Source organism: Pleurodeles waltl, chromosome 1_1, assembly GCF_031143425.1.
Source record: "Pleurodeles waltl isolate 20211129_DDA chromosome 1_1, aPleWal1.hap1.20221129, whole genome shotgun sequence".
Lineage (NCBI taxonomy): Eukaryota > Metazoa > Chordata > Amphibia > Caudata > Salamandridae > Pleurodeles > Pleurodeles waltl.
The window spans coordinates 906,833,891-906,861,316 of record NC_090436.1 but is presented as its reverse complement, the minus strand read 5'-3'; the positions used below and the strand labels follow the sequence as shown (position 1 = coordinate 906,861,316).

The window sequence follows — 27,426 nt, the reverse complement described above, 5'->3', positions numbered from 1 at the left end:
GCTGAAACATCAGAATCACAGCCACAATGTCCTTGACTCTCCACCTCAAAGGAAAGGCACAAAACTGTGCTATGTCTAGAATGGCTCTGATGAATGGGAGGGCCTGGACAGGAGTCAGGAGTGACATGGGCATTTACAAAGTGAACATCTGCGATATTAGTAGGCTTGCTGACATCTGGAGGTTGTTGACCACGTGCCTGGGATGAGCCCGCCTTCGACAGCCAGTTGTAGAGGTAGGAGAAGACTGGTACCACAGACAGCTGAAGGTGTGCTATGACCATAACCTTTCCTTTTGGGAACTATCTGAGGGGCATTGGTGAGGCCAAAAGGGAGCACAGCAAACTGAAAATACTCCTAGCCCACTGCGAACCATAGGTGGCGCCTGTGGGCTTCAGGATAGGGATATGCAACGCCATGATCCAGTCTTTGGGGTCTAAGACAGACAAGACCTGGGTGTAAGCATCTTGAACTTGTACTTTTGTAGGAAGGTATTGAGAGCGCAGAGATCTAAAATATGGTGAAGGCCTCATCCTATTCTGCATTAGGAAGTAGTAGATGTAGCACACAGCTCCTAATTCTGATCCCGTAACCCTCTCTGTGGCCCCTTTGGCCAAAAGGGCCTGCACTTCCTGCTCTAAGATGGACAGACTGCCCTTCATCAGCAGCCCTGGTGGCTGACGGTGCAGGAGAATGAAAAGAAATCATAGGGCGTAACCCCAGTGTATAATTTGAAGGATCCTCTTGTCTGTACTGATGACTTGCCACCCTTGGAGGAAATATTGGATCTTGCTCTGACATGTTGACTGTGTGCCGAAAGGGGCATGCTAAAACGGTTTTAAGCTGCGGATCCTAGAGGGTGTGAGGGACAGAACTGCATGTTGTCCCTGATACCCTAAGCGTAGTCTTTGTGAGCTGTGACCTTAGACACAAAAAGGCTTGAAAGACTGCTGGGCTGGTGCAGTGTTCTGGTGTAGGTGAAATTGAAGACACGGAGAGGATGAAATGGCTGGTGGAATTGTCTGGTGGGGACCGACGGACGCAAACAGCATACGGTGGCCCTGATTCCTTTAACCCATTCTAGAACTGAATCTGATTTTTTCTCAAAAGGTGAGAGCCATTAAATGGGGCATGTCTGTTAACAATGCTTGCACATCCCAGAAGAGTCCCAAAGACCTCTTCCAGGCATGGTGCTGAAGCACCATGCTCTTATCAGTCACCCAACCTAGGTAGTCGATCATGCCCAAGCCTGTTTGGATCACGAATTTTGCTGCATTGTTGCCATTTTAGGTAGCTCAGGTTAGGGAGACTGGAGATTGTCCAGAACTGCCAGTAAAACAGGTCACTGTGTCCTATAGGGCATGGAAGTAGCAGCATAGATGACAGCTGGTATAAATTAATTGCAAAGCAAGACTCCTGGAGGAAAAAATAAGCTTGCCAAATATCTCTATTCTCTTTGACTCCACATCAGATGCAGTGGTGGGTTGGCCTTGTTATTTACCTTATTGGTGGACGCCTCCACCACCAAGCTCTCAACGATGCAAGTTGTATAAGAAGGGACAGGTCATATGCTGCTGGATGATAGCAATGAGCGTTCTGACTGTTAATTGGTGGTCCCGAAGATGGGTTCACCCACAGGCCAAAAAGGGTATCTGTGAAGGCTTCATTAAACTCTAATATATCATCTGTAGGCACTTGAGCAGGCTGCAGTACCTATGTTAGAACATTAGTCTTCACCTCCATAGTTAAGAGTTGTAGATCTAATACTCCTCCACCCTTCACAAAATGATGGGTATAGGAGGCTAGCCCTCAATGTATTGTGCAAAGCTAGGCAAACTGTGCAGGGGGTCCAGTCAACCATACATTTGTTTACTGGGTTAAAAACTAGGTTACCTAATGCTCTAATTTTTAAGGTAGCTTGGTCGAGCAGTTACGGAAATCTTGGAGAAGTGCAAGGCATTTGTCGTACTCATCAATCATGCAACTCTCACACTCAAAGGAATAACTTGAGACCAATTCATAAATTTACTTCAGATTTGTATGTAATTTGTAAGACCAAGATTATCAAAATTGGTTAAGTACTTTTGGAGATATGATTTTTTTAAGTTAAACAAAATAGACTTTTTGTGCATAACTACGCACCATATGAATCAATGGAAAGTCACCTTTAAAACTACATATAAAATCGTACAGTTTGGTTTATCAAGTTCTTCTTTTGCAGGTTGGTTGAGATCTTCGGTGGGCACACTGTGCCAGCGGGAGGAGTTTGGGCAGCTTCCAGTTCTGGCAGAAGCAGCTGTGAAAGGTCTCTTGAGCTGGTGCAGGGACATTGCGGGGAACCCCTTAGAAAAGCATTGCACAGGTAAGTTTAAAGGTGGCTCCATGAGGTCTCCTTGGAGTGTCGAGGTCGCAAGGGGTGGGGGACCTTTAAGGCACAGCAGGTTCTTCCTTGCAGGGCACAGGGCAGCCAGGTGCAGAGCAAATCTGTGAGCCAGGAGCAGTGCGCAAAGATGCCCTTTGGAGCTGGAGGTAAGTCAGTTCAAGTGTCGTTTGCACGACAACTGGGGCAGTCTGGCAGAAGGTCCGGGGTGTTCCTGAAGTCCCGCTTCTTCTAGGCCCTTTTTCAGCCCCAGGCGGGCTGGTTTTCTCCGTGTCTGACGTTAGCTGACCAATACCCAGGTTAATGGTACAGTTTGACTAGTAGAGGGTGCAGTGCCATCAAACTTGGCAGGGTTTGTCCTCACAGTCGTCAGTGTGTCATTTGGCCCAGCAACGACCCCCGGTTCTGGGGTTATCGGCTGGTCAGTGAAGTGACCCCCACTGGCTTGCTCGTTTCATGCTGTTTTAGAGTGGTACCGCCACTCTGGAGGGAGTTCTATGGTGATTTTCGAAGCCTGGAGCTCCTTTGGAGGTCTTTATAGTTTTTCCAGTTGTCCACCGGCCCCTCAGTGGCGATTGCCGGGTTCTGGGTGCAGCAGGCAGGGTTTGGCGCCTTTTCTTTATTGCAGCAGGTCGGTCAAATCTGATTACCTGGTCTAGGGATGTCTACAAAGTACTGAATTTAGTGGGCGTTTTAGGGGGAACCTGGTAGTGGCCAATGGTACACCCACCTTTGGCTGACTACACCAACTACTTGTGGGAACGGCCACTTCCCTATCCCTGATTGGCTATTTTCCTTCAATTCAGGATGGAGGAAAATGAAATTGAGTGCCCACTTCGCAGGCAACAACTTAGGGGTGGTACATGCCAGGTGGGGCCACTCCAACTCTTTGTGCTGTTTCCCACCATTGCTCCTGCCAAACGTGGGGGGTCTGCAAAGGGGTTGGCCATCTGCTGCTAGCAGCAGTTCTGGGGGTTGAGTTTCAATGGCGGTAAGCCCTATGAAGTTCGCTGCCAGGGAAGTGCACATTCCTGAGGGTGTGGGTGTTAGCACCTCCACCCAAAAACGGCATTGTTCTACAAACCAGACAGATGGGTCTCTCCCCCATGCTTTGTAGATTGGGTGTCTGGAGGTGGCAGGCTGGATAGGACCAGTCACCAACCATGCCAGGGTGGCTAGCTTTTGCAGGGAGTACCTCTAAGGTGATCCCTGGGTAGATTTAGGGATAAATCCAATACCACTGCCAGTTTAGATTTATCATTCTGAGTTGTTTGATACCAAACAACCCAGGGTCAAGGGAGACCATCATGTAGCTAGGAAACTCATGTTGACCAGTGTCCAGCACATGTATTAAAATGGCTGCTCTGTTCATTCACTATGTCCCAGGTTTGGCAAGGACACAGTGGGGGCATATTGCCCGTGCACCTATGCCCTCACATATATGGTGCACCCTGCCTTAGGGCTGGAAGGCCTGCCAGAGGGGTCTCTTATCCATAGTGTATGCAGTGTATGGTACACAGGACACACCGACAGTGTGCCATGTCAGGTTTGTGTTTTAGGGTTGCAGCAGGACACCCAGCCTGCAATGACAGTGCTGGGGCATCTGGATGCATGGCCCTAGGAGGTGGTACAATCCGTGCTGCTGCCCTCAGGGGCCTCCCTTAGTACCCCAAGCCCTGGGTACTCAGGTATCTTTACTAGGGACTTATAGTGGTAACTAAAGGTGTATCCAGTTGTGCCAATGCATTACAACAGTTTGGGGGAAATAGCTCTGGCCAAGGGAACCTGGTTAGCAGGGGCCCTAGACACTACACCTTCTAGGCTACATCATACATCAGGCCAGGCAAAAAGTGGGGGCTAACCATGACAAAAAAGAGGACTTTTCTCACAGAGAGTAAAGGAGGTGCTGTTTCTCAGAGGCAAGTCGCAGAGGAGAAACGAACCCAGTATCAGGAGCAGCATCCAGGCCACCTGCATCTTGGAGTTCTTCATATTAGTTTTCCTTCCTCATCATACAGGGAGACAAAATCATCCCCTTCATCAAAATTGTCATATTCCATGTCAGTGCTGAAGATTGCTGGTTGACTGTATTCTGGTGAGAGTGAGGCGCAGCCTCGGTTGAGGATGTGGTGAGTTCTACTTGGAGCAGAGTAGGCTGCCAATCCTTTTTGGGCGTCTGTGGCATCAGCACCAGCGTAGATGCAACGGGAACCAGCGTGAAGGATGATCCGGAACTGAAGTTGGCACAAGAGCCAGTGCTGAACTAGATGCCAAGCGTGAACCCCCTGATTGAAGCCTGGCTAGAAGCTCTTGCTGAACCGTGAGGCTCTAAACTGTGCCAAAGGTAACTATTTAAATGCTGAAAATGTGCAGCATACCTTCCCTAAAGTCCTCTACTTGCTGCAAAGTTGCTGACTGTGTGCATTAATCAATAATTCAGTAAATTTGAGGAGTGTTTCCTGTTACCCATGAGGGTATCCAGGCACCGAGAGAGTCCTGGTAATTAGAAGGATAGCCAGTTTCTTCAGGGACTTTTGGAACTCTGGAAGAGATGAGGGAGTCTGGAGATGAAAGCGGAGTTCGTTCCATGTCTTTGCTGTTAGATATGAGAAGGAGAGACCTCCGCATCTGATACATTAGATGCAGGGGGTCATGGTTAGAGAAAGTGAAGTGGAGGGAGGTGTCGGGTCGTTTGAAGGTAGTTCAGGCAGTGGTTCAAGTAGGCAGGTTTGCAATTGTGTAGGGTCTTGTATGCGTGGGTCAGGAGTTTGAACTGGCATCTTTTCCATACAGAGAGCAAGCGGAGTTCTCTGAGGTAGGTAGTGATGTGGGTTTGTCTAGGGAGTTCAAGGGCGAGTCTGGCTGTGGCGTTTTGTATGGTCTGTAGTTGTCAGAGGAGGTGAGGCGCGATCCCTGCATAGACGGCTGGAGATGAGGGCCGGAGCGATGATGCATCTTGTGCTTTGGGGTAGCCTGTCACGACTCACGTGCTGCTTGCGCCTGGAATTTGCAGATCTGGTGGCGTGAATCTTCAATGTTCGGCTTTGGCCCAAAAAGGGGCGACTCTTTCTGGTAGCCACGGTGCTGTAGGCAATGGAGACACCAAGAACAGACCGTGCCCTTCAGAAAGTAGCGCCAGAGGGAAAAACCCCTTCCAAGGGGAAAAACCTCCAAACAGGAAAAGTCCTGGAGAAAAACAAGAACAACAAACAGGAATCCAAAAGGAGCAAAAATCAGAAAATACAGAATGCTGAGTCCAAAACCAAAAGGCAAGGAAATCAGGAGCGAAGACACCAACTGAGCAGAAAGTGTTGCAGCGCAAGGAAAGAGGAAAAACACAGCCCTTATATACCAACAAACAGGAAGTGACCCACAGGAAGTAAAAGGACACCATCTTAGATAGGGAAACAATATATAGAACAGAATAGTAGAGGAACCATAGAGAATAGGGAACAAGGAATGCTGGGAAAGCACAGGAATCTGGGAAGGAGGAAAAGACATAAAGAAAGGCACACAACAGACTGCAAACAGAAGAAAGGACAAAGAAACGAAGAAAAACAGGTAAGAGGGTTCAGAGACCCCTGGGACAGTGAAAGGCAGAAGGAAGAACGAGGCCCCAAGCAAATCTGGGGCCTCGAAACGCGCAGGAGAGGCTGGGGGCGCGCCGCGTCTTAATAACGCGGTGCGCGGCCCGAGCCGAACGCCAGGTCGAAGTCGAGCTCTCGGCTCGCGCCGCACCGCGCGGCGCGACAGTAGGTCCCCCTCCCGAAGGCCCAGGTTTAAGAGGGAATAAACAGTGAAAGCGTTGAGTCAGGAGAGGAGCGTGAACGGAAGAGGCATCTTCCCATGAACATTCACTGAGAGGATAACCCTTCCAATGAATCAGATACTGAAGTCGTTTATGAAAAAGACGAGAGTCACAGATTTCCTGCACTTCATATTCAGGAGCATCATTCACAAGGACAGGAGGTGGACAAGGAAACTGACGTGAGTAAGGATCAGGCACATAAGGTTTAAGCTGAGAAACATGAAAAACCGGATGGATCTTCCATGTATGGGGTAAGTGAAGACGGACAGTGACAGGATTGACCAACTGGAGAATACGGAAAGGCCCATAGTAACGAGGTGTGAACTTGTTTTGAGAGAGACGTGAGGGCAAGAATTTGGAGGAGAGCCAGACTTTATCTTGCAGATGATAATTTGGATTGGTTGTACGTCTCTTGTCTGCAGCCTTCTTCATATACCTCTTGGTATGTAACAAATTAGATCGAATTAGTTTATGGAGTTGGAGAAGGCGTTTGGAGAAATAGTTAATAGCAGTTAGAGGAGAGTTGGATTGTGGAGAAGTAGGGAAAGAGGTAGGATGAAAACCATAGGAACAGAAAAAGGGAGTGACCTTGGAGGCACTATGGACTGAGTTATTGTAGGAAAATTCAGCTAAAGACAGGTAAGTGCTCCAGTTACTTTGGGTAGAATTGCAAAAGCATCGAAGATATTGCTCTAGTCCTTGGTTCAGACGCTCAGTCTGTCCGTTGGTCTGAGGATGGAACCCTGAAGACAGGGCTCTATTCATATTCAGTGTTTTACAAAAATGCTTCCAAAATCGGGAGATGTACTGAGGTCCTCTATCAGAGATTATGGTATGTGGAAGTCCATGGAGACGGAAGACATGATCTATGAATATTTGACCTAGTTCTTGGGAAGTAGGCAGCCTTTTTAGGCCAGTGAAATGAGCCATCTTTGTGAAAGAATCCACTGTGACCATGATAACCCGGTTTCCTGCTGATGGTGGGAGCGAACACATAAAATCAGTAGAGATAGTATGCCATGGGGCCGATGGAACAGGCAAAGGTTGTAGTAATCCTGCCGGTCTGGTGTGAGGTATTTTGACTTGGGCACATATGGGACAGGCCTGAACGTATCTTTCCACATCCAGTTTCCAGGTAGGCCACCAAAAAAATCGTGAAAGTAATTCTTGTGTGGCTTTGATGCCTCTGTGACCAGCTACAGGGGAATCATGGCACATTTGTAATGCTTTCTTTTGCACCTTGTTTGTAGGGAGGAATATCAGGTCTTGGTAATAAAAATATCCTTGTTTCTTGTACAATAATGGTCTTAGTTCTTCTATGTCATGGTCCGATAGGTTGGCGTATTCTTGTTGTACTTCTTCCAGGAAAGACTGAGCCACTCCAATGATCTTACTGGGTTCTAGAAGATACTGGGATGAGGAAGGAGAACACTCTGGATATCGGCGAGACAGAGCATCAGCCAGAATGTTTTGGGATCCTGGAATATATGTAATATAAAAATCGTACTGACTAAAGAAAAAGGCCCAGCGGGCCTGACGACTATTCTGGCATACAAAATTTCTTAAACATTGTAAATTACGGTGGTCTGTCCTCACCTCAAATGGTTCCTTGGAACCCATCAGAAACTGCCTCCACTCAAGGCAGGCTGTTTTCAGAGCCAATAATTCCCTTTCAAGTACGGAATAATGTTGTTCAGCTGTGGAAAGGATATGAGACAAATAGAAAACAGGATGTTCAAGGCCATCATCCTCTTGTCGTTGGAGTAAGACAGCTCCGATGGCTCTCTCAGAAGCATCAGTTACTACTATAAATTGCTTGGTGGTATCTGGATGTCTTAAGATGGGGGCTTGGGTGAAGGCTCTCTTTAAGCTTTGAAAGGCTGCTTCAGCAGCCTCAGTCCAGACAAATCCCTTCTTTAAATTGTCCTTCTTTAAGGTGTGAGTTATGTGGCTAGTCTGACTGGCAAAGTCTAGAATGAATTGTCGATAGAAGTTTGCTAAACCTAGGAAACATTGTGTTTCTTTTATGGTAGAAGGAGAAGGCCACTCTAGGATAGCTTGTACCTTTTCTTGGTCCATAGCTATGCCGGTGGGACTTAAATGATAGCCCAGATATTTGACTTCCGTTATGTCGAACTCACATTTCTCTGGTTTGCAAAATAGTTGATGATCACGAAGTCTTTGAAGAACTTGTTTCACATGGGAAGTATGGAGTTCAGGATTTCTAGAATAAATAAGAATGTCATCTAGGTAGATCACGACTGTCTGATTAAGTAGGTCTGAAAACACTGAGTCCATAAATCTCTGGAAGATTGCCGGGGCGTTAGTAAGACCAAACGGCATAACCCTATATTCAAAATGGCCAAATGGGGTCCTGAATGCTGTCTTCCATTCGTCGCCTTCTCTTATGCGTAAAAGGTGGTAGGCTCCTCGTAAATCCAATTTAGTAAAACGTTGGGCCCCTCTGATTGCTTCCAGTATGTCCCTGATGAGAGGCAAAGGATAACGATCTTTAATGGTGATTTTATTCAGACCTCGAAAATCCAGGCACGGACGAAGATCCTTAGTCTTCTTGGGCACAAAAAAGAGAGGAGCCCCAGCCGGAGACGACGATGGAACAATAAGACCACTCTGTATATTTTCGTCCAGATACTCCTTTAGAACTTCCCTTTCGGGTTCCGTGAGGGAGTACATCCTCCCAAAAGGAACAATTGTGCCGGGTTCTAATGGAATTGCACAATCATATTCTCGATGTGGAGGTAGCACAGGTTTTGACGGTTTTTGGAAAATATCCTGAAACTCCAAATAGTGGTCTGGGACCCCTTGGACCGTATTAATGGACATACCAGTGGCACCTTCAGTAGCTAAGGATCTTTTCGGAGACCAATACTTGTCGGAAGTAAAACAGTTCTCGTGACAAAATTGCGAAGACAAAGAGACTGTCCGGGTAACCCAATTTATATATGGGTTATGTCTAATGAGCCACGGAATTCCAAGAATGATGGTATGGTTAGGGGACGTAATAAGATCGAAGGAGATGTATTCTTGATGGTTTCCCACCTGTAGACTTAACATCAGGGTAGTGGTGTCTACAGGACCAGAGGATATCAAAGATCCATCCACAGTGTGTACCTGTTCGGGTACTTCTTTTGCTTGAGTAGGAACTAGGTTAGCAGCAGCCCATGTCTTGTCCATGTATATACCACTAGCACCACAGTCTAGTAATGCCATAGTCTTTTCTTGACGACCGTCAGGAAGTTGTAACAGGACAGGAAAGATGAACAAGGCAGTTGTATTGTCATTAAAGGAGCTGATGGAAGGTATAGCTGTAGATCCCGTCCCCTCCCTTCTTACAGAGGACGGGAGGTGGCGTTTCCCGAAGGTCTGGACGGACGTACTGGACAGGTACGGAGTATGTGACCAGCAGAACCACAATACAGGCACAACCCTCTCTTGCGTCTGTCTTCTCGTTCACTAGCAGAGAGCGGACCTCGGGTAGTATCCACCTGCATGGGTTCCCCTTCGATGTCTCTAGCAGGAGTGAGAGGTTCCTCGGAACGCTGCAGGTATGCACGGGAGCTACTTGGTTGGGTAAACCCTCTACTCCTTTTCTTTTCCGATCTCCGTTCCTGAAGACGATATTCGATGGACAGTGCTTGATCCATCAGGCCACGAAGATCTTCCGCTCTGGTAGAATGCACTAGTTCATCCTTTATTTCTTCTTTGAGTCCTCTACGAAATAATGTTACCAGAGTACGTTCCACCCAAGTGGTCTCTGCCGCCAGCTGACGAAAACGGGTTATATATTGCAGGACGTCTTGGGAGCCTTGTTGGATGTCGCACAAGGCTTCTTCAGCGGAGGCTTCCAATCCAGGACGGCTAAACATTTGTTTGAAGCGACTCACAAAGGCGGAATAGTCTGACAATACAGGGTCGTCGGAGGACACCATCGGGGTTGCCCAGGCCAAGGCTGGGCCGGATAAGGCACTGATAAGATAACCCACCTTGGTCCTGTCGTGGGAGAATTGAGTAGGTCGGAAGGCGAAATACACCGTTAAAGCATCCAAGAACTCGCGAAGCTTGGTTGGTTCACCAGAGAAACAAGGGGTAGAAGCGGAGATTGTCGGAACATCACTGGTGCGGAGGGCCAAAGCCTGTCGTAACGCAGCATTTTCATTACGTAGTTGTTGCAACTCCTGGGCTTGTTGCTGAATCGTGGTTAACAGAGATTGCTCCGGATCTGCAGCAGCCGCCACTGTATTATCCATGGTGTTTGAGGACGTCGGAATGGTTTGGCGCTGCAATCTGTCACGACTCACGTGCTGCTTGCGCCTGGAATTTGCAGATCTGGTGGCGTGAATCTTCAATGTTCGGCTTTGGCCCAAAAAGGGGCGACTCTTTCTGGTAGCCACGGTGCTGTAGGCAATGGAGACACCAAGAACAGACCGTGCCCTTCAGAAAGTAGCGCCAGAGGGAAAAACCCCTTCCAAGGGGAAAAACCTCCAAACAGGAAAAGTCCTGGAGAAAAACAAGAACAACAAACAGGAATCCAAAAGGAGCAAAAATCAGAAAATACAGAATGCTGAGTCCAAAACCAAAAGGCAAGGAAATCAGGAGCGAAGACACCAACTGAGCAGAAAGTGTTGCAGCGCAAGGAAAGAGGAAAAACACAGCCCTTATATACCAACAAACAGGAAGTGACCCACAGGAAGTAAAAGGACACCATCTTAGATAGGGAAACAATATATAGAACAGAATAGTAGAGGAACCATAGAGAATAGGGAACAAGGAATGCTGGGAAAGCACAGGAATCTGGGAAGGAGGAAAAGACATAAAGAAAGGCACACAACAGACTGCAAACAGAAGAAAGGACAAAGAAACGAAGAAAAACAGGTAAGAGGGTTCAGAGACCCCTGGGACAGTGAAAGGCAGAAGGAAGAACGAGGCCCCAAGCAAATCTGGGGCCTCGAAACGCGCAGGAGAGGCTGGGGGCGCGCCGCGTCTTAATAACGCGGTGCGCGGCCCGAGCCGAACGCCCGGTCGAAGTCGAGCTCTCGGCTCGCGCCGCACCGCGCGGCGCGACATAGCCATTTGAATATCTTACGAAGCATGCAGAGGATGAAAAAGTAGGAGGACATGGAGTTAACCTGAGTTGTCATGGTTAGCTTGTTGTCCAGAATGATGCCTAGGTTCCTAGCATGGTCAGTGGGGGATAGGAGTATCCTAGTTCTGAGGGCCACCAGAATGTGTCCCATGGGAAACTTTTTTCCCAAAGATCATTATCTCCGTCTTGTCTGTGTTGCGCTTGAGGAAGCTGCCCATGTCACATATGTTTCAGATGAGAAGAACATAATTTGGTATTACTTTCATTTCTTTAAAACTGTACAACTGGGTGCATAAGGATTAGACTCTGGATCGCCTCCTATGGAAATCAGGAGCAAGACTGGGTGGCATGTTGATGCCCTCTCTGGATTCTAGGAGTGGCGGGTAAGAGATGATTTCCGCTTTCACAACTTATGTTTCTACCTGGATATACCCGAAGACTTCGACAACTACAGAGATCTGCCATAGGAACAACTTTTGGGCACGGGACCTTCCTTTTACTTGGACTGGTCACGGCATGGAGTTTTCCGATGTTTGGTGACTTAGAGCTTCGACTTGTGGTATTGTATGGCTTTTCAGATTCATCTGGGCACAGTAATTAAAGGCCCTAGAATTGTGCCCCGACCCCAGGCACCAAAGACTGCTTCATGAGGGTCTGTCACCCACATTGATTTGTGACAGTCCCTACACAGCTTGACCCTTGTTGTCTTAAGGGTGACATTTTTCCTTGTTCACTGAAATCGTCTGTGAAAAAAGGGTCTTGAAAATACCAAGGACTATAACTGGAGCCAACTCTGAAGGCACGGAATGAAATGAACTTGCATCACTGTGCCTGAGTGGTGCTTATATAGGCTTTGCTTGTTTCTTCCGGAGAGGAATAATGTAAGTGCGGAGCTGTACAACGCCAACTACTGGTGTGAGTTCTGCTTTAAAGTTCCCTGATCCAGTCTAATGCCTGAAAAATATTCACAAGGTGTGAAAAATGGTTAGAATTATTGAACAGAAACTATAACCGTAGATCCAACTTCATTATAGCCCTCCACCACGTAGTGATTTGGTTTGAGAAATGGCACAGACTGTCCAATGGATTACAGTTGAGATTTGTGTTACAGGCACGTACTACAAAAGCGTCCTCAGTGCTAAGAAACTGCAATCATTAAGGAGGCTGGCAAACAGACACCTGAGCATAGCCTGGGGGGATGCTGTTCGACAAAATTCCTGCTAAGACTATGGAGATCGCATTGCCAGAAAGAAGAGAATTTCACAGTATGTCAACAGTGCCCAGCCTTGACTGGGGGATGCCCTCCTGATCATGTCCCACATCCCAATGTACACAATAGGAATAATAGCATATAAGCCATTAAGGACAAATACTGTCCCTCCCCAATTCACCTTTCCAGGTGCAGCACTTCATGATTAACCCCAGACTGTTCCCTCTTCCTTTGCAAACCAACTGTTCTCCTTTCCAAACTAATAATTCAAGTATTATCCCCTTCCGTATCATTCCTTCAGAACCCTCAATTGCAGCGTTCCTTGATGGTCTGCACAGATAGTCTGCATCATCATTCCTGACCGTTTATAACTCAATCCGGACAGTACGCAGCCCAGTCCCTAACGCAAAGGGTTCAGCTGCCCTGGAATCGCTCTTGCCCGCCATGTTGCGTGAGAGGCACCCAAGGAAACCGATATGGCCACCTGCGACAGTTCTGGAGGAGAGACTATTCTCCTGTCGTACCAGAGGGGGACGGGGATTGACTGGGACTTAGCAAATCTAATGCCCATGCCCCTGCTAGCACGCCTGGTCCTTAGTAAGTAAACTTACAAGGGGACAGGTATTGGTCAATAAACCTTTTTGAATCACATGGAGTATCCTAGTGATTTCTGAACCAACGATCAACAATGGTAAAGCAATATCAAACACTTAGGAAAAACCACCAAGGGAAATCGTATTAATCCAAAAATAACCACCACTCATGAAAAAGTGAACAAATTTTATTTCCCTATTGTTTACAATTCTAATTATAAGTAAACTCTACTTTTATTAATCAATTTTTATTAATCATCAAGGTAATTAGTATTCTCTAAGAAATTCATAAGTAAACGAAACAGTTCATAAGTCCATAATTATTTAACATTAATGAAGTAATTCAGCAATTCAATTCGTCAGTCATTGTCGCTGTCAACGTCCCGTCCCTACCTAACCAAAATTAGCATCAGCATGCGGGTCTTCGTGCAAAAACAAATTTAGAGAAAAACATTAATTTGGAATAATCTATCTAAGAGAGAATTTCTATAGAACAGCGCAGTTGGTACCTAGAAGTAAAGTCACAGAATTAGTCAGTCACATTTTCATAGCTACCTATCCAGGATGGATCAGCAACAAGTCAGTCTTTGTCCCCAGGTCATCAGTGGTAAGCTAAGTATCAGGCGCACAAAGTATAAGCCCAATTCTCAGCACTTCGGACAGCGTCTTCTGACGTCATCAGCTCTCTCCTCGCAGTTATGATTTTGCTCCTCTTGTCATGACTTTTTATTAGGCTCTCCCAGTCTGTCCCCCTAATTGCTGATTGGTCAGTCTCGTCGGAAGTTATGACTCTAATCTATAGTTTTTATTTACCAAATCTCTATTTCTGCATAGGCATCCTATTCCATAAATTTGATTGGTGTCTCTTGTGATGAGAACATCATCCGGCTCTTCAGGTAACAAAATTGTTGCATACAAGTCTTTAGTTAGTGCCTCTATTGTTCAAGTCCTGGGAAAGTGCATTTAGCCTACACTACACATAATTGTATCAAATTGTCTTCATCATCTCCTGTCTGCTGGTACATTGCAGAATGTCCTAGCAGAGCCATTGAACTCTGCACAGTTCAAGGTCCTTTACTCCGATTACCAGTCCTCGCAGGCTTTGTCCAGTCTTCACGTTGTAAGCAGGCAAGGCCCAGTGAAACCAGGCCTTTGGTTCGGCTAAATTAAGAATGCAAATTACACAAAACGTAGGTTATACATCCAGTTATATATTAATACATTTTACATAATTTTTCTCATTATTTTTATCATCTGTTAATACACATGGTGACCCCTCCCAGTGGGCACATTTTCGATTATACACGTTTATTTTTCGAATGTTAATTTCTCTAACCAGTTTTCTCATAAATAAACGCATATTAATCATTAGAGTTTCTTAAATTAGCAAATCTGCTCCATCACCCTCCGTTTCCCTGACACGAACATCCGCCGTTTGTCACACATTGTTAGAGCTGGAGCAAAGTTTCTAGGCTCACTTTCCCCTCATCATGTGTTCACCTTACCTCTAGGAGCGTAAGAATTATGAAAACACAGTGCATCCCATGCGTGAGCTGACAGCTCCTGCCTGGTCAATCAGACTGCAGGGACCTACTTGTCATGGTCTCTCCTTTGTGTTGGATTTCATTGCTTTGTGCTTTTTTCTGTTTCTCGTCGTTTTTATGCAGCATCACGTGGGTTAAAATAAGCCATTCTGCCTGTTGGTCGAGCGCAAGACACTTTGTAACTCACATACTCTGCTTGATGAAAGCAACAAGAGCCCGTATACGAGCAAGCTGTTAAGCTCTGATTGATTGTTGCGCCCACCATTCGGGGTAGATTTATTTTCCATGCCGGCAAAGTACATTGATACCTGTACGATGTGTTACGAAAACCTTTCTCTGGATGAGAGAATGCTGCTTCCACAGACACACAGCATCTGCATTAACAGAGAAAAGGGATAAACACGTCATACAAATTAGTAATCAGAGATTCAGTAATCAGCTCGCCATACTGCCCCTGAATTGCTGGGTTTGGTGAAGAGGAAACAGCCCCCCAAACTCCTTGGCAGTTCATATTGCGGTAAGGTTGAATTGGTGCCCTTGGATATTTTTTAAACACACCAAGAAAGGGAAGCCCTGTGTTTAAACGTGGCTTGAAAATCATATGTTTCAGTAGAACAACAGGTTTAAGATGAAAAAAAAAACCATTAAGTATTACTACTTACATTTCTTAAAAACTGCATGTATACGTAGAATATATGATGATATGTAAATTATTTAATTACTTTCTGTCTAGGAGTGGCGGGCGATGGAACAATTTTGTGAAAAGGACTGGAAATAAAAATGTAGGCTATGGTGCTGTGAACAAGCTTTGCCTGAGTCTGAGTGAAAGGTCACAATCTATTCGTGACCTTGTCTTTTTTACCCCTCCAGAAGGCTGTTAATTTTTACAGTATCAGTATATCATTGAAATACTATAATTGCGAAGGCTAAAAGCAACATTATTTTTTTTCAAATACATTTGTGAGTTAAGTGGATATTTGTATGTTTTTGTTCTTTTTGACCTCCTGTGGTTTTGTTTTCAGTGTTGCTTCAGCAGATACTATGGGGTTTCAGTAACCGTTCCCTTTCCCCTTTCTTTTACTTCAAGTTATCCAGAGAATGGTGTTATAGAAATGTCTTCCCGCAATCTTCGCCCACGAGCAAGAACTATTCTGAAATGGAGTGATCTCAAAGTGGGAGATGTTGTGATGGTGAACTATAATGTTGAGAGTCCAGAGGAGCGAGGATTCTGGTTTGATGCCCAAATAACAGCGTTGAAAGTATTCTCGAGGACTAACAAAGAGGTGCATGCCAGAATTTTCTTGAGGTAAGTTTGTTTTCTCTGTTTTACATCGTGATTTGTTGTTTTACTTAATTTGTAATACAATTAAATTCCAATGTAATCTTTACTATCACCATATCTTTTTAATTGGAGTTTATCGTTTATATTAAGTAAATGTATAAAGGTGTAAAAGAGCTAATTGTGCAACACTGCAAAATTAAAAATATTGCTAAAATTAGATATTTTAAACACAAATTGCAGATGTGTTTTCTTTAACTTTATGAAAGCAGGCCTGTGCTAAACACTTACGACTAATTGGAAAGCAGAAGAAGAAAACATTATCCCTCACTTTAACAGCAATGCTGAGGATCAGTTAAACTAAAAATGCCCCTTCACACTGAAGGGTGTCATTTTTAGAATTGTCGGAGCAGGGGCACCACTGTTAATCTACTTTGTTCTCACCCTGCCATATTTGTGTTCCACCCGCTTTTTAGGTCGAGCACGCAAGCACTGTGACGTGTTGTAATCCATCTGTGAGCTTTTTACCACACCCACCGCATGCCCATCCCTATCACTTGTTTATGGGCTTACCTTTCAGAAATTCTTCGTTATTGGTAAATGCCTTACTTTTGTCCCTCCTTGGGGCAGTTTTGTTACAGCCTTGGCCATCGACCCTGTTACATGGATATTTGCACGATTGCAGCGAGCAAACTTCTTTTTCTTTTTGTGTCTCTCCTTCGTGCTCATTCTCATGGTAGCCATGTCGCTTTGAATTGCCTCACTTATGTCAGCTGTTTTACTTTTCATTTTCAATTTATGTGGCAAGAAAAGTCCAGTTAGGAATTTACAACGCAAATAACTAACTTGAGCAAACGTGAGACCCATTCCATTTCAACTGCTTGTTTTATAGTTGTAGAAAGTACTAGGTTTACAGTGGTGGACTCTCACCTCGCTCAGCAGGCATAAACCTGTGACCTGACAGGGTCATCAGGTCAAAACTGAAGTTGCTCAGAGACATGATATAGCTGTGGCGACCATCACTATTTTTGCTGGTCCGGCACCCTTGTTAGACACATGGTGGTCCTGTGTAGGCAAAATTTGCAATGGCACCCACATGCAGGGAGAAAAATCAGGCCATTGTTTGTTTTCAAGATACAAGCTCCTGCATTGTGTGTTTCTTGAAAAAAATACTTAACTGGTGGAACAAACAAGGCTTTCAGTCAGAGAAGTTGAATGCCTTCATTGGAACCTTCATAACAGCGACTCTACTGAAGGCCAAAATATTCTCACCTGCTTGATATGGATATCTAAATGTGGATACAGTACTTAGTGGAGCTGACAAGATGGGTTCCACTGGCCACCTTCCTGGATCAGTGCATCTCTATTGAAGCTGGACAGTTATTTGGAAGGGACAGAGCAGTTGTTACTTTTCAAAGGATATGCTCATCGCCCTCTATCGATATTCTTTATATTTGTTGCTTCTTTCCAAAAACTTTTTGGAAAAAAACGCCCTCAAAATTCACATAACATCATGGGTACTAGCTTTCGGTGTAGTACAAATGACCCCTGTCCCTAACTCAGACTTTGGGTACATTTAAAAAATGCACAACCTTCCTTCTGTTTGTTAGACATTTCATTATCAAGCGTTACATGGTCAATATTGGTTATCAATGGTTTTTGGACTAACTACAAGCCATATATATATCTCCGTGAAAGAAAGTCTCTGACAGCCATAATGGTGTATTACTTTAGTGGATCAGCTTTCCATGTTGAAATTTGCAGATGAAACCTTGTCATCGGTTTCTATTCTTTCACATTTACATTAACATTTTTTTATTTCAGAAGTTATTTTAAGAGGGAAAACCTTGAGCAGTTATGCCTAATCTTCAGAAATGTATAGCTTTCTGGTTTCGTCTGCGGTCTTCACACCTATTAGCCACACAAACTGCATTTAGGTAAAATCCACAAAACAAACAACCGTTATGATGACTTAAGTGTGAAATGTCTAAAATGTCAAAAGAAAAAAAGGCTATGTGTTGATTTTTTTCGGCGATGGGGGCTCAAAGCATTTAATGTGTTATAGGCTAGCTACTTTGCTCTTCTACAATCCACTAATGAACTGATTATATTTGTCTTGGATCTGTTATAAGGTATGATTTTGAAACCGTGATAAGTAGTGTTTGTAAGAGAAAGAGGACCCTTGGTGGCATTTCTCTCCATTCACGAACTAGATTAATTGTGCCATCTTTGCAGCTCTTTCATAGCTTCTTAAGTCAGTTTAAGTTGTTGTATCAAATTTTCGTGGGCTAGTGGCTCAAATCGATCCCTTGATATGTCATTGACTTTCTGTACCACTGCACAGAGCTTGCTTCATTAAAACCACCTGAACAAAACATTTAGGACAAACTAAACTGCGCCCTAACTCCCAACAATACAGCAACAAAGGTGGCAGTGTGATGCTTTGTAACAGTGCAACCCACCATAACATGCAGGACAACGGGCAGTGGATGGATACCCACTTGAAATGTGAAACAAAGCTGCAAAGTCATGTATTTGACCGTGCCTGTGAGGCTGCAAAGACTCATCTAACGAGCAGTCTGGTCTGTCTGAAATACTCAGGTTAACCAATATGAAGGTTACTACAGATTGTCTGATCATAGCGCAAACACAAAAGAAGCCACCTAATACTCTGCCAAAATCGTGTTGTTCCGAGCTGGTCCGATTACTGCTTGCTGTCTGCTCATAATATAATACTGCCTGACATTTTGCAGGAATCTCATCAAATACTCGAGTGCTGCTACGAGGCTGACCTGTATCTTTTTTTCTGTATCTTTCAGAAACCTAATGAAACCTGCCAATAGCTGTTCATCTTTACAAATGATGCATTGTTCAGTGGCTTCTTTACAGGTTCTCATGCCAAGTCCGTGAAAGGACGGCTTTAAGAATGTTCTCCATTCATTAGTCAATGCAAAGTAAAAAAATTGTTACCATGAGCTATTTTTCTCAAACATATGTACTGTTCACACTAGTGATCTAAAATAACCTCCATTTCCTTTTCCTTTTGTTTTTGATTAGACCTGCCATTAAAATATATATAAAATGCTGACATTAGTTTTTGACATTTTCCTTTCCAGTAGCTTTGTTGACATTTGAAACGCTCTTTGGTAGTAACTATAGTACCCAACATTTAGTTTGGCTGAACATAAGCTTTTGGATGGTTCATATGTCAGAAAGCGCATGAATTGTGATTTTTCACTAATTTATCGGCCCATGTTTTGTTTAAGTGGCTGCTCTAGTTCTTTGTTTGCATAACGTTGGTTTAGTTCCATTTCAGTATGCAGTATCTTCCTTAAGATACACATTTTTAGTGAGTTAAATATTATTCTGTTGTATTACATGGAACAGTGTAACGTGTTAAACACCTTCTATTTACATCTTCCCATCCCACCAGCCTCTAACTTGTGCCTTTTGCCATGAAGATGTGGTTGACATTGTTTGTACATGACAGGATATTAGTTGCAGCAGGAGACCATTCAAAGTGTGAGTTGTATGTTATATATCACAGTTGTGAATACAGACTTGAAATAATATCACATCCACTACACAGATGTAAAATGTAAATGTAAATGTGCAGATCTGTCATTACATTCTAAGGTAAGTACACATTTACTATTCTTAACTCCACCCAAGCTCACTTAAGGTGATAACTGCAAGTAGAGTTAAGAACAGTAGTAATTTACTTATCTTACAGTGTTATAGTAGATCAGTGTAATGGCTCTTTTATCATAGTGCAATGTATAGCGAATGCCTACTCTCTGGAGTCAGTTGTGTAAAAATGCATCCCGTTCAATAATCCCTTCCCTTTGTTTGATCAATGTCCATGTTTACATGATTGTACTGAGCCTATACAGTCAATGCAAACGTGGACTTAGTACCTAGGAAGTGAAAAAACATGACATGGTCCTGCATGGATCGTGAAAAAGTTGACGCTTAACTCCCAAAGCCAGAAAACAATATAGGGCTTTTGCAATTGACTAGGAGGGGAAGGAGAGGGATGGTGGCCTCACTTAGTCTTCCCCCAAAGTGGCAGGTGTGGTTCATGCTTTTTTTTCCTTTTTTTAAAGACCCCATTCCTTTTATGAATGTGTTAAAGCAAAAACCTATCTCCAAGGATCAACAAAGGACTTTGCAGAAATCAGTTATTATTGTACCAATAGGATCTTCTGTCTAGAGAACAGAGTGGTGTTCGTTTAATGTTGGGTAAGTGCTAGGCAGCACTTTGTACAGTTTGATTATTACATTATTATATGAAGGAAAGAAAGAAACACCCAGAGTAGTTACTGAAGTGAAGAACCCAAAATGTGATCTAGACTTCTGGTTCCAAGTTCAACAGCATACCAATCTTCTCTTGGACAATGGTTCTTGAAGAGGGGCAAATCTTGACAGATTTTCAACATTTCCACATAATTCATGAGATCATTGTACATATAGAATCGAAACAAACTGCAGTCAAACCCCTCCTCAAGAAACCGTCCACCAACCCCCTACAAGCTCAAGAACTACAGACCCATTTCCCTGCACCCCTTTTCGTGAAAGTCCTCGAAAAGACCATCAGCCACCAACTCACAGAATACCTGGAGCAAAAAGATCTTCTGTACCCATCCCAATCTGGAATCCGCTTTAACCACAGCACCGAAACTGCCCTGGTTGCAGCCACCAATGATATCAGAACCCCACCTCGACCAGTGAGAAACAACAGCTGCCCTGGCTCTCATTAACCTCCCAGCAGCCTTCAACACCGTATACCACTAGGTCCTCATCAAGAGGCTTCACCAGATAGGAATCCAAGAGGACACACTCAAATGGATCACATCCTTCCTCACGAGAAGAACCCATAGAATCTGCCTTCCACTTTTCACCTAGGAACCCTAGAAAATAATTTGCGGCGTCCCTCAAGGTTTATCCCTCAGCCCTACTCTGTTTAGCACCTACATGATCCCCCTGACCAACATCGTCAGAACCCATGGACTTAACTTAATCTCCTACACAGATGACACCCAGCTCATCCTCTCCCTATCTGAAGACCTATCCGTCACCAAGGCCAAATTCTGCTTGTGCATGACCAGCGTCCTCGACTGGATGCAAATCAACTGCCTCAAACTCACCAGAGACAAAACTGAAGTACTCATCTTTGGGAACAACACCTGCCTGTGAAGAGACTCATGGTGGCCCATGGAACTAGGACCCTCACCCTCTCCCACAGACCAAGCCCAGAAATTCGGCATCATCCTGGACAAGAGACTCACCATGAAAAAATATCAACACAGTTTGCTCCGCCTACTTCCTCACCCTTCGCATGCCACGAAAGATCTTCAGATGGTTCCTAGTCCCCACCAGATGCACCATCAGTCAAGCCCTCGTCTGGACTACGGCAATGCGCTCTATGGAGAAATCACCACACATCTACTTAAGAGACTGCAAACCATACGGAACACAGTGGGCAGACTCATCCTTGACCTCCCCAAAAGGACCCACATCATCCCTCACCTAAAGAAACTCCACTGGCTCCCCATCCACAAGCGATGCCAATTCAAAATGCTAACCCACATCTACAAAACCCTGCACAGTCAAAGACCAGCATACATCAACCACCGCAGAAGCGTCCACCTGCCCTCCAGACACTTGCGCTCCATATCCCTCTCCCTTGCTCACACCCACCGCATATACTGAATCAACACTGGAGAACGCTCCTTCTCCTACCCCACTGGGAAGTCGTGGAACAGCCTCCCCTTCCACCTCCAGCCTTCACCTTCGCTTTGGGAACTCAGAGGGTGACTAAAGACCTGGTTGTTCAACTGATTCCACTCTAGCAGCTTGGCTTTCAGCTCCTGGATACCCTTAATGGTGATTAGCAGCGCTCTATAAATTCTGTCAAATAATGAATCTAAGCATGTGTATGTTTTCTTTTTTTTAGTGTTAATTGATAGTTTACACCAATACTTCATTTTATAGAAAATATTAAACTCTCTTATAAAATACTTCGAAATATTCACAGATTTTACATACCTTCCTTTAATCAACATAGGTCACTTAATTAAAATCTACTAGTAGAATCCAGCAAGTCGTAGCATAATGGACATAAAGTCATTGTTTTACAACTTGAACTAATTTCCATTGGTTCAAAGTATATCGGTAGTGTTATGAAATCGCCTGGCTTTAGGTGAATACAACTAGGAACTGCTCCTCAAGACTAGAATAAGTATGCTCAGTTTAGGTTTGGGCATTTATGCATGAAAGTTTTTTGTTCCTACTTCAGTTTGACATAATGTACATAATTGTTCCTCATCCTGAAAACCATCTCGTGCCTCGACGAGGAAAAGGACCAAGAGCTGATAAAAATAAGACAACATAGCAAGTCGACATTCCTCAAAGCCAGGTAATGCCTCCAAGTAACTCACATCTCCTTCAATTTAGGAGAATTAATTTCTCTTCTTCTGACGTTCTAAGGATGTTATTCAGGTTTCTCAAATGAAGTCTGCCAGCTTGAGCAGTCACAATATCAAACAATCTAGCCATCAAAGAGCACAGTAACAGCACTTAAACTGAATAAAAGGTTATTTTTCATATGACTGCGATCAAAGGGTACTTTAAACCCAGTGCTGTTCATCCCCAAATGCTGTGCAAAGTTACTAAACCCTCAATATTAAAATGTCTGTGGTTATACTGAAAATATATAATTAACTGGATTGCAATAAATAGTAAGTTGTGACCTGTTTCCTACCTAAACGAATGTAATTGATCGAGACATGCCTCTCCATAGCACAACCCGTATCATATCTGGGCAGTTGAACTTAAGTTGAACAAAAAGGTATTAAAGATAATAGGTCAGTTCTAACTAATGTACAGAACCATCTCGTCTGAGTTAAACAATGTCTTCACCTTAGAAAAAATCCAGAGTTTCATCAGTTGTTCCTCAATCTTGGGCAGAGCAGGACGTCATAATGTACCTAGGTCATCACCAGGCTAGGGTGCTGCTGTCCTTGAGTGAGTAGGTGTTTCCCTTCTGTCCCTGTGTCACAACAAGTGACCTGAGAGAAACATCTAGAGAAAATATTGTGACTGCATTTTTTTCTTCAGGTCAGGCCCCTGTTTCCTCATTATCTCAGTTTCCCAAATGAGTGCTGTCCTCTTTTTGGAATTCTGCCCTAGTGTTTTGTACCTGGAAACCTGACTTGATGGGAGAAAATATATTTTTCACACTATTTCAAACCAACAGCCAGCGCCATAGATCTGTTTTGGGGTTGTATAGAAGACCCAGTAGGAAAGGGGAATGGGGAAATAGAGAGCAACAGAGATACTCAATATCATCACACACATGCTGTGTTTAATATGCACTACCAAAGTGTTGATACCTAAATAAAAACCAACATAATATTGATGGTTTAACTTGAACTTTTGACTGTCCTGTACCTGTATGTCCACTCTGTGGTACAATTTGAAACTCTGCCTTTCTTCTGAGCTGAAATATGACTACATTTTGATATAACCATCAGGTTTACTACAGGCTTATTTACAAATGAGAGCTACTTTCAAAATTAGGAAATGTTATGTGCTTGGGTTATGACAGTGTGACAAGTGGATAACTGTAACATGAAAGCACTTGTTAGTATTGCTGTGTAATTCCTAGCCCTGCTTAGGTATGGATTCACTATCTTTTATATCAACATACCATACAACTGTACTTCTGAGCTAATATAATTCCATTGGAGTTAGCAGTAGTTTGTGACTTGGTAGATCCCTTGTGGAGTGAACAGTGCAGTTGAGTTCATAATCCTATCGATGACTCTTGTGAAACAAACAAGTACTATAAAGTTCATATTCTGTATAAATATGTCATTATAAACATATGACAGTTATGGAGTTTATAACCCTATTCATGAAGAATTGAAACAAACAATTTCCAAGTCTGTTCTTTGCAAGATACTTCTCTGTTTTCCAGATGTCTTTGTCTGCTTCATGGTAGAACAGATAACAGGATATCACACAAGTCTGCTGCACCAGTGTCGTATTACAATTGTCAAGCAAGGGCAATGTGGGCCCTGAGGAATGTATACTTTGTGTTCCAATATGGCCACCACCTTTGTAAATGCTTGTGAGATTCCTGCAGGGTCATAGAACATGTTGACTTCTGGTACTCAGGTGTGTCAACAAACACATCCTTATAAAGTGCAGTGCTTCTGTCCAGGCAGCCTGCACACCCTCCTTCCTCCTCATCTTCTGAAGATATGCATACTTAACAGCAACAGAGTGGCATGACCGTGAAGAATTACCTTTTAATGGTAAGCACATTCTGCTCTGCAACCTAACAGATAATTTTGTTAAAAAATAGGCACCACTCACATGTACTGTACTCTGGGTACTGTCCTCAAATGTGCTTTACAACTTTTTTGACTGATTAGAATGTTCGGTCTCAAGCTGGCCACAGTGCTGGCCTGGTATTTAGGAGGAAATGCAAAAGAAAATCAGCCACCTTAGATCTTCCTTGATTCTCTGCATGTTTTAAATTTCTCAGACTTCAGCATTGTTGTACAATGCAGGAAGACAGTTCCGTGGCACATGTACCAGTGTGTTGCCTTTCCCACACTTTGAATTTCTGATAGATACCTTTAACTGCAGATTCCTTACCTTTTGAATATCCCTAGCTGCGAGACTGGATCAGAATTTTTGCAATAGCAATTGCGCCTTCATGTCAGTAGCTGGTACTGCCAGACTCCGGATGGCCTTGTACTGAAAGTGACAACTCCAAGCCACATACAAGCACAGCCCTTGTATGCTGACATCAGTTCCTTTTTTTTGCTGCACAAATATTCTCTGCATTCACATGCTGTACATTATTCTTGTATCTTATTAGTTGCATCTGGAATTGTGTCGTTCAGCCCCTTCTCTCGTTCTCTTTTTTTGTGTGTTTTGTGTGTCGTTGAATCATCGACTGTTCGGTGCCATGTTCCTCCTTGTTTGATGTTTGACCTACGCTCTCTAGAAGCCCTTTGTCGTAGGTCTCCATCTTCAAAATCTGAGCTGAGAGCTCCTGAGCTCACGTAGAGAAGAAACTAAAGTTCTTTGCTGAGAGATTCAAAGACTCACGAAAAAGTTGCGGAATTTCAATGAAACGGTCAACTTACATGAAGGAGAATCACCAAGGCACTGAAGAAACCTGACATTCTTCAAAAAGTTTTGGAAGGCAGCTCCTCAACCATGAGGACTGGATGATAAGCAAGAAGTATGGAGCACAACCCATTTAGATTTTGTACCAACTGCCACCACAAGTTTGCATAGAAGAACTGCTGTGATGTGTGAATCCCTTGTCGCCCGAAATACCACAAGTGGGAAAGATGTGATGCATGTGTCGAATTCCAGCGTACTGCCCTGCATGTATGATAAAAACTAAGATTGGCATATTATGCCATGAGGCACTTCCAGCACAAACACATGTTGCCCAAAGATTTGTGGTTGTTAAGGGACTAATAAAACCTTGAACAAACTGAACTGGCCCAAGGGTAATGGCCCTGGCACCACATAAGATGCTGCGATCAACTGAGAACACTTCGAAGAGAGTGTCAGGTGTTAAAACCCATTTATTTCAACTGTGTGCCAAGGGAAATATTTCCTCCCAAAACCACAGGGTTTAATCCATGCCGGGACTGCAAGAAGCAAATATCACTGATCCACACATTTGATTTGATGGCTTGGTTACTGGCATAACTTTAAGTTGTGTGGCAATTGCTCCTTGATGCACCCAAAGGTTACAAAGGAGGGGCAAACGAAACTCTGTTGCAGAACAAAAGAGATGTTTGTGCTCGAAACACTGGTCCCAGACTAGTGTGGCTGTGCTCATGCCATGCCTTGGTATGGCTTTAGGTTGTCGGATAAGGTCAAATCCAAGTTGCGCCACAAGCACGAAAAAACAAAGCTGGATTGGTTCCCTCTCACCTCTCCTGCAAGGAAAGAAGCCGTGCAGTCGCTGCTCCAAAGGCTTAATGCTGCTGACATAATCCAGTTCTGCGCCTAGTCAGAGACTCGTCATGGTACGCAGGAGTATCCTGGACTGTCATCAACTCCACAGAAGTTAGAGGCCTTTGAAGAGGCCATGGTGGTGATTTTCAAAGTCACTCTGGTTCCCTTGAAGTGCCTTCAGGTCCCATGGAGTCATGGGGTCCCTAGTCGCACACTCACCTTCATGTCCTACCCTGGCACTGGTTGGGCCTTCTTCTGACTCCCGATCAATCCAGTGACAACCCTAACACCAGCAACACCCATTCCAGGAATGTCCTAATGCCAATTTCTGACTTGGAACCAGCACTGGCCCATGCCAGGCCGAGAATTTTCTAGCCATCCTTGGTATATTCAGGAATGCACTTGCTCATACAGTTTAGTATGAAAAAGACTCCACAATATATGTTCTGATAGCTGGCCTTGACACAACAGCATGTGTGAGCTGTGCCATAGGCACTTGTGTCTTGATTAGATGTCACGCCGGGATGTGTACCACAATCTTCTCCGGTGACATACAAGGATTCCTCATGAATACCCCTTTTGATGGCTTCAGGATCTTTGGAGAAAAGGCTGACTCAACTTTAGTATGTTTTAAGCACAACCACATTACAGACCGCTCTTGCTTTCACTGGCCTGGCAGTTTCCGCAACCACATAGACAATTCAAGAAGTACTTGTGGACGTGGCTTGGTGTCATCTGCTGTCCTTGCAACCTGTACAGCAGCCAACACACAGTTTTTGCTTTTCCGGGGCGAAATGGTGGTGGCCACGGAGTTGTCGACAACTTCCTTCAGGAAGGGTAACTCATAATTAGCTTCACGCAGCAAACGCAACCTCAATGCGAATGTCTGGTAATGAACCCTCAGCGAGAACATCAACAGATTAGCATCTACTGCAGGCAAGCGCTGCTGTGAAAGACAGACTTCAGTGCATATTCGAAAGAGCACCAGAGGCACCGAAACACGGGCTGCACACAATACAAAACCGGTCTGAATGACAAAAACCAGTCACACTCCAATTGCTCCAGGAGTGTTGCTCCAAAGTACTGCATCATTCGCTCACGACACAGCTGCGCTGATGGGAGCGCCGTCATTTCTCCTCTTTGCGGCGGGACAGCCATTGCGCATAAACAACAGCAACGGCAGGATGCCAGCTAATAAAGCCAAAGTTATCGGAAATCCCCCCAAAATACTACCGAAAATTGAGTGGAAAGCTGAAGTTATCAATCTGAATATGGAGAAGAAGGTGTGAACAAAACCAGAACCAACAGCTTTGAAAAAATGTGCGATTCCAGTTGTACTGGACGCATTAAATATTCGTCCCACGAGTTCACCAAAGTGTCTCGGAAAGTTTGTGTTTAACAGGGACTGTATTTCTGCCGATGATCTTGCCACTTGAAGTGCATAGGTCTCGCGCGCAGACATAAGGGCCACAGGCTTTTGAAACAATAAAGCCTTGAGTCTAGTTAACTTTTCGA

General features: G+C 44.2%; 1 protein-coding gene across 1 annotated transcript in view; it reads left to right on the top strand.

Moving 5' to 3' along the window:
* Positions 1 to 27,426, top strand: part of UHRF2 (ubiquitin like with PHD and ring finger domains 2) — a 690,531-nt gene that overhangs the window by 264,221 nt on the left and 398,884 nt on the right. Inside the window, exon 4 of the mRNA XM_069230126.1 lies at positions 15,724 to 15,942. Within this exon, the coding sequence (XP_069086227.1) occupies positions 15,724 to 15,942 (219 nt within the window). The remainder of the gene's footprint in view (positions 1 to 15,723; positions 15,943 to 27,426) is intronic.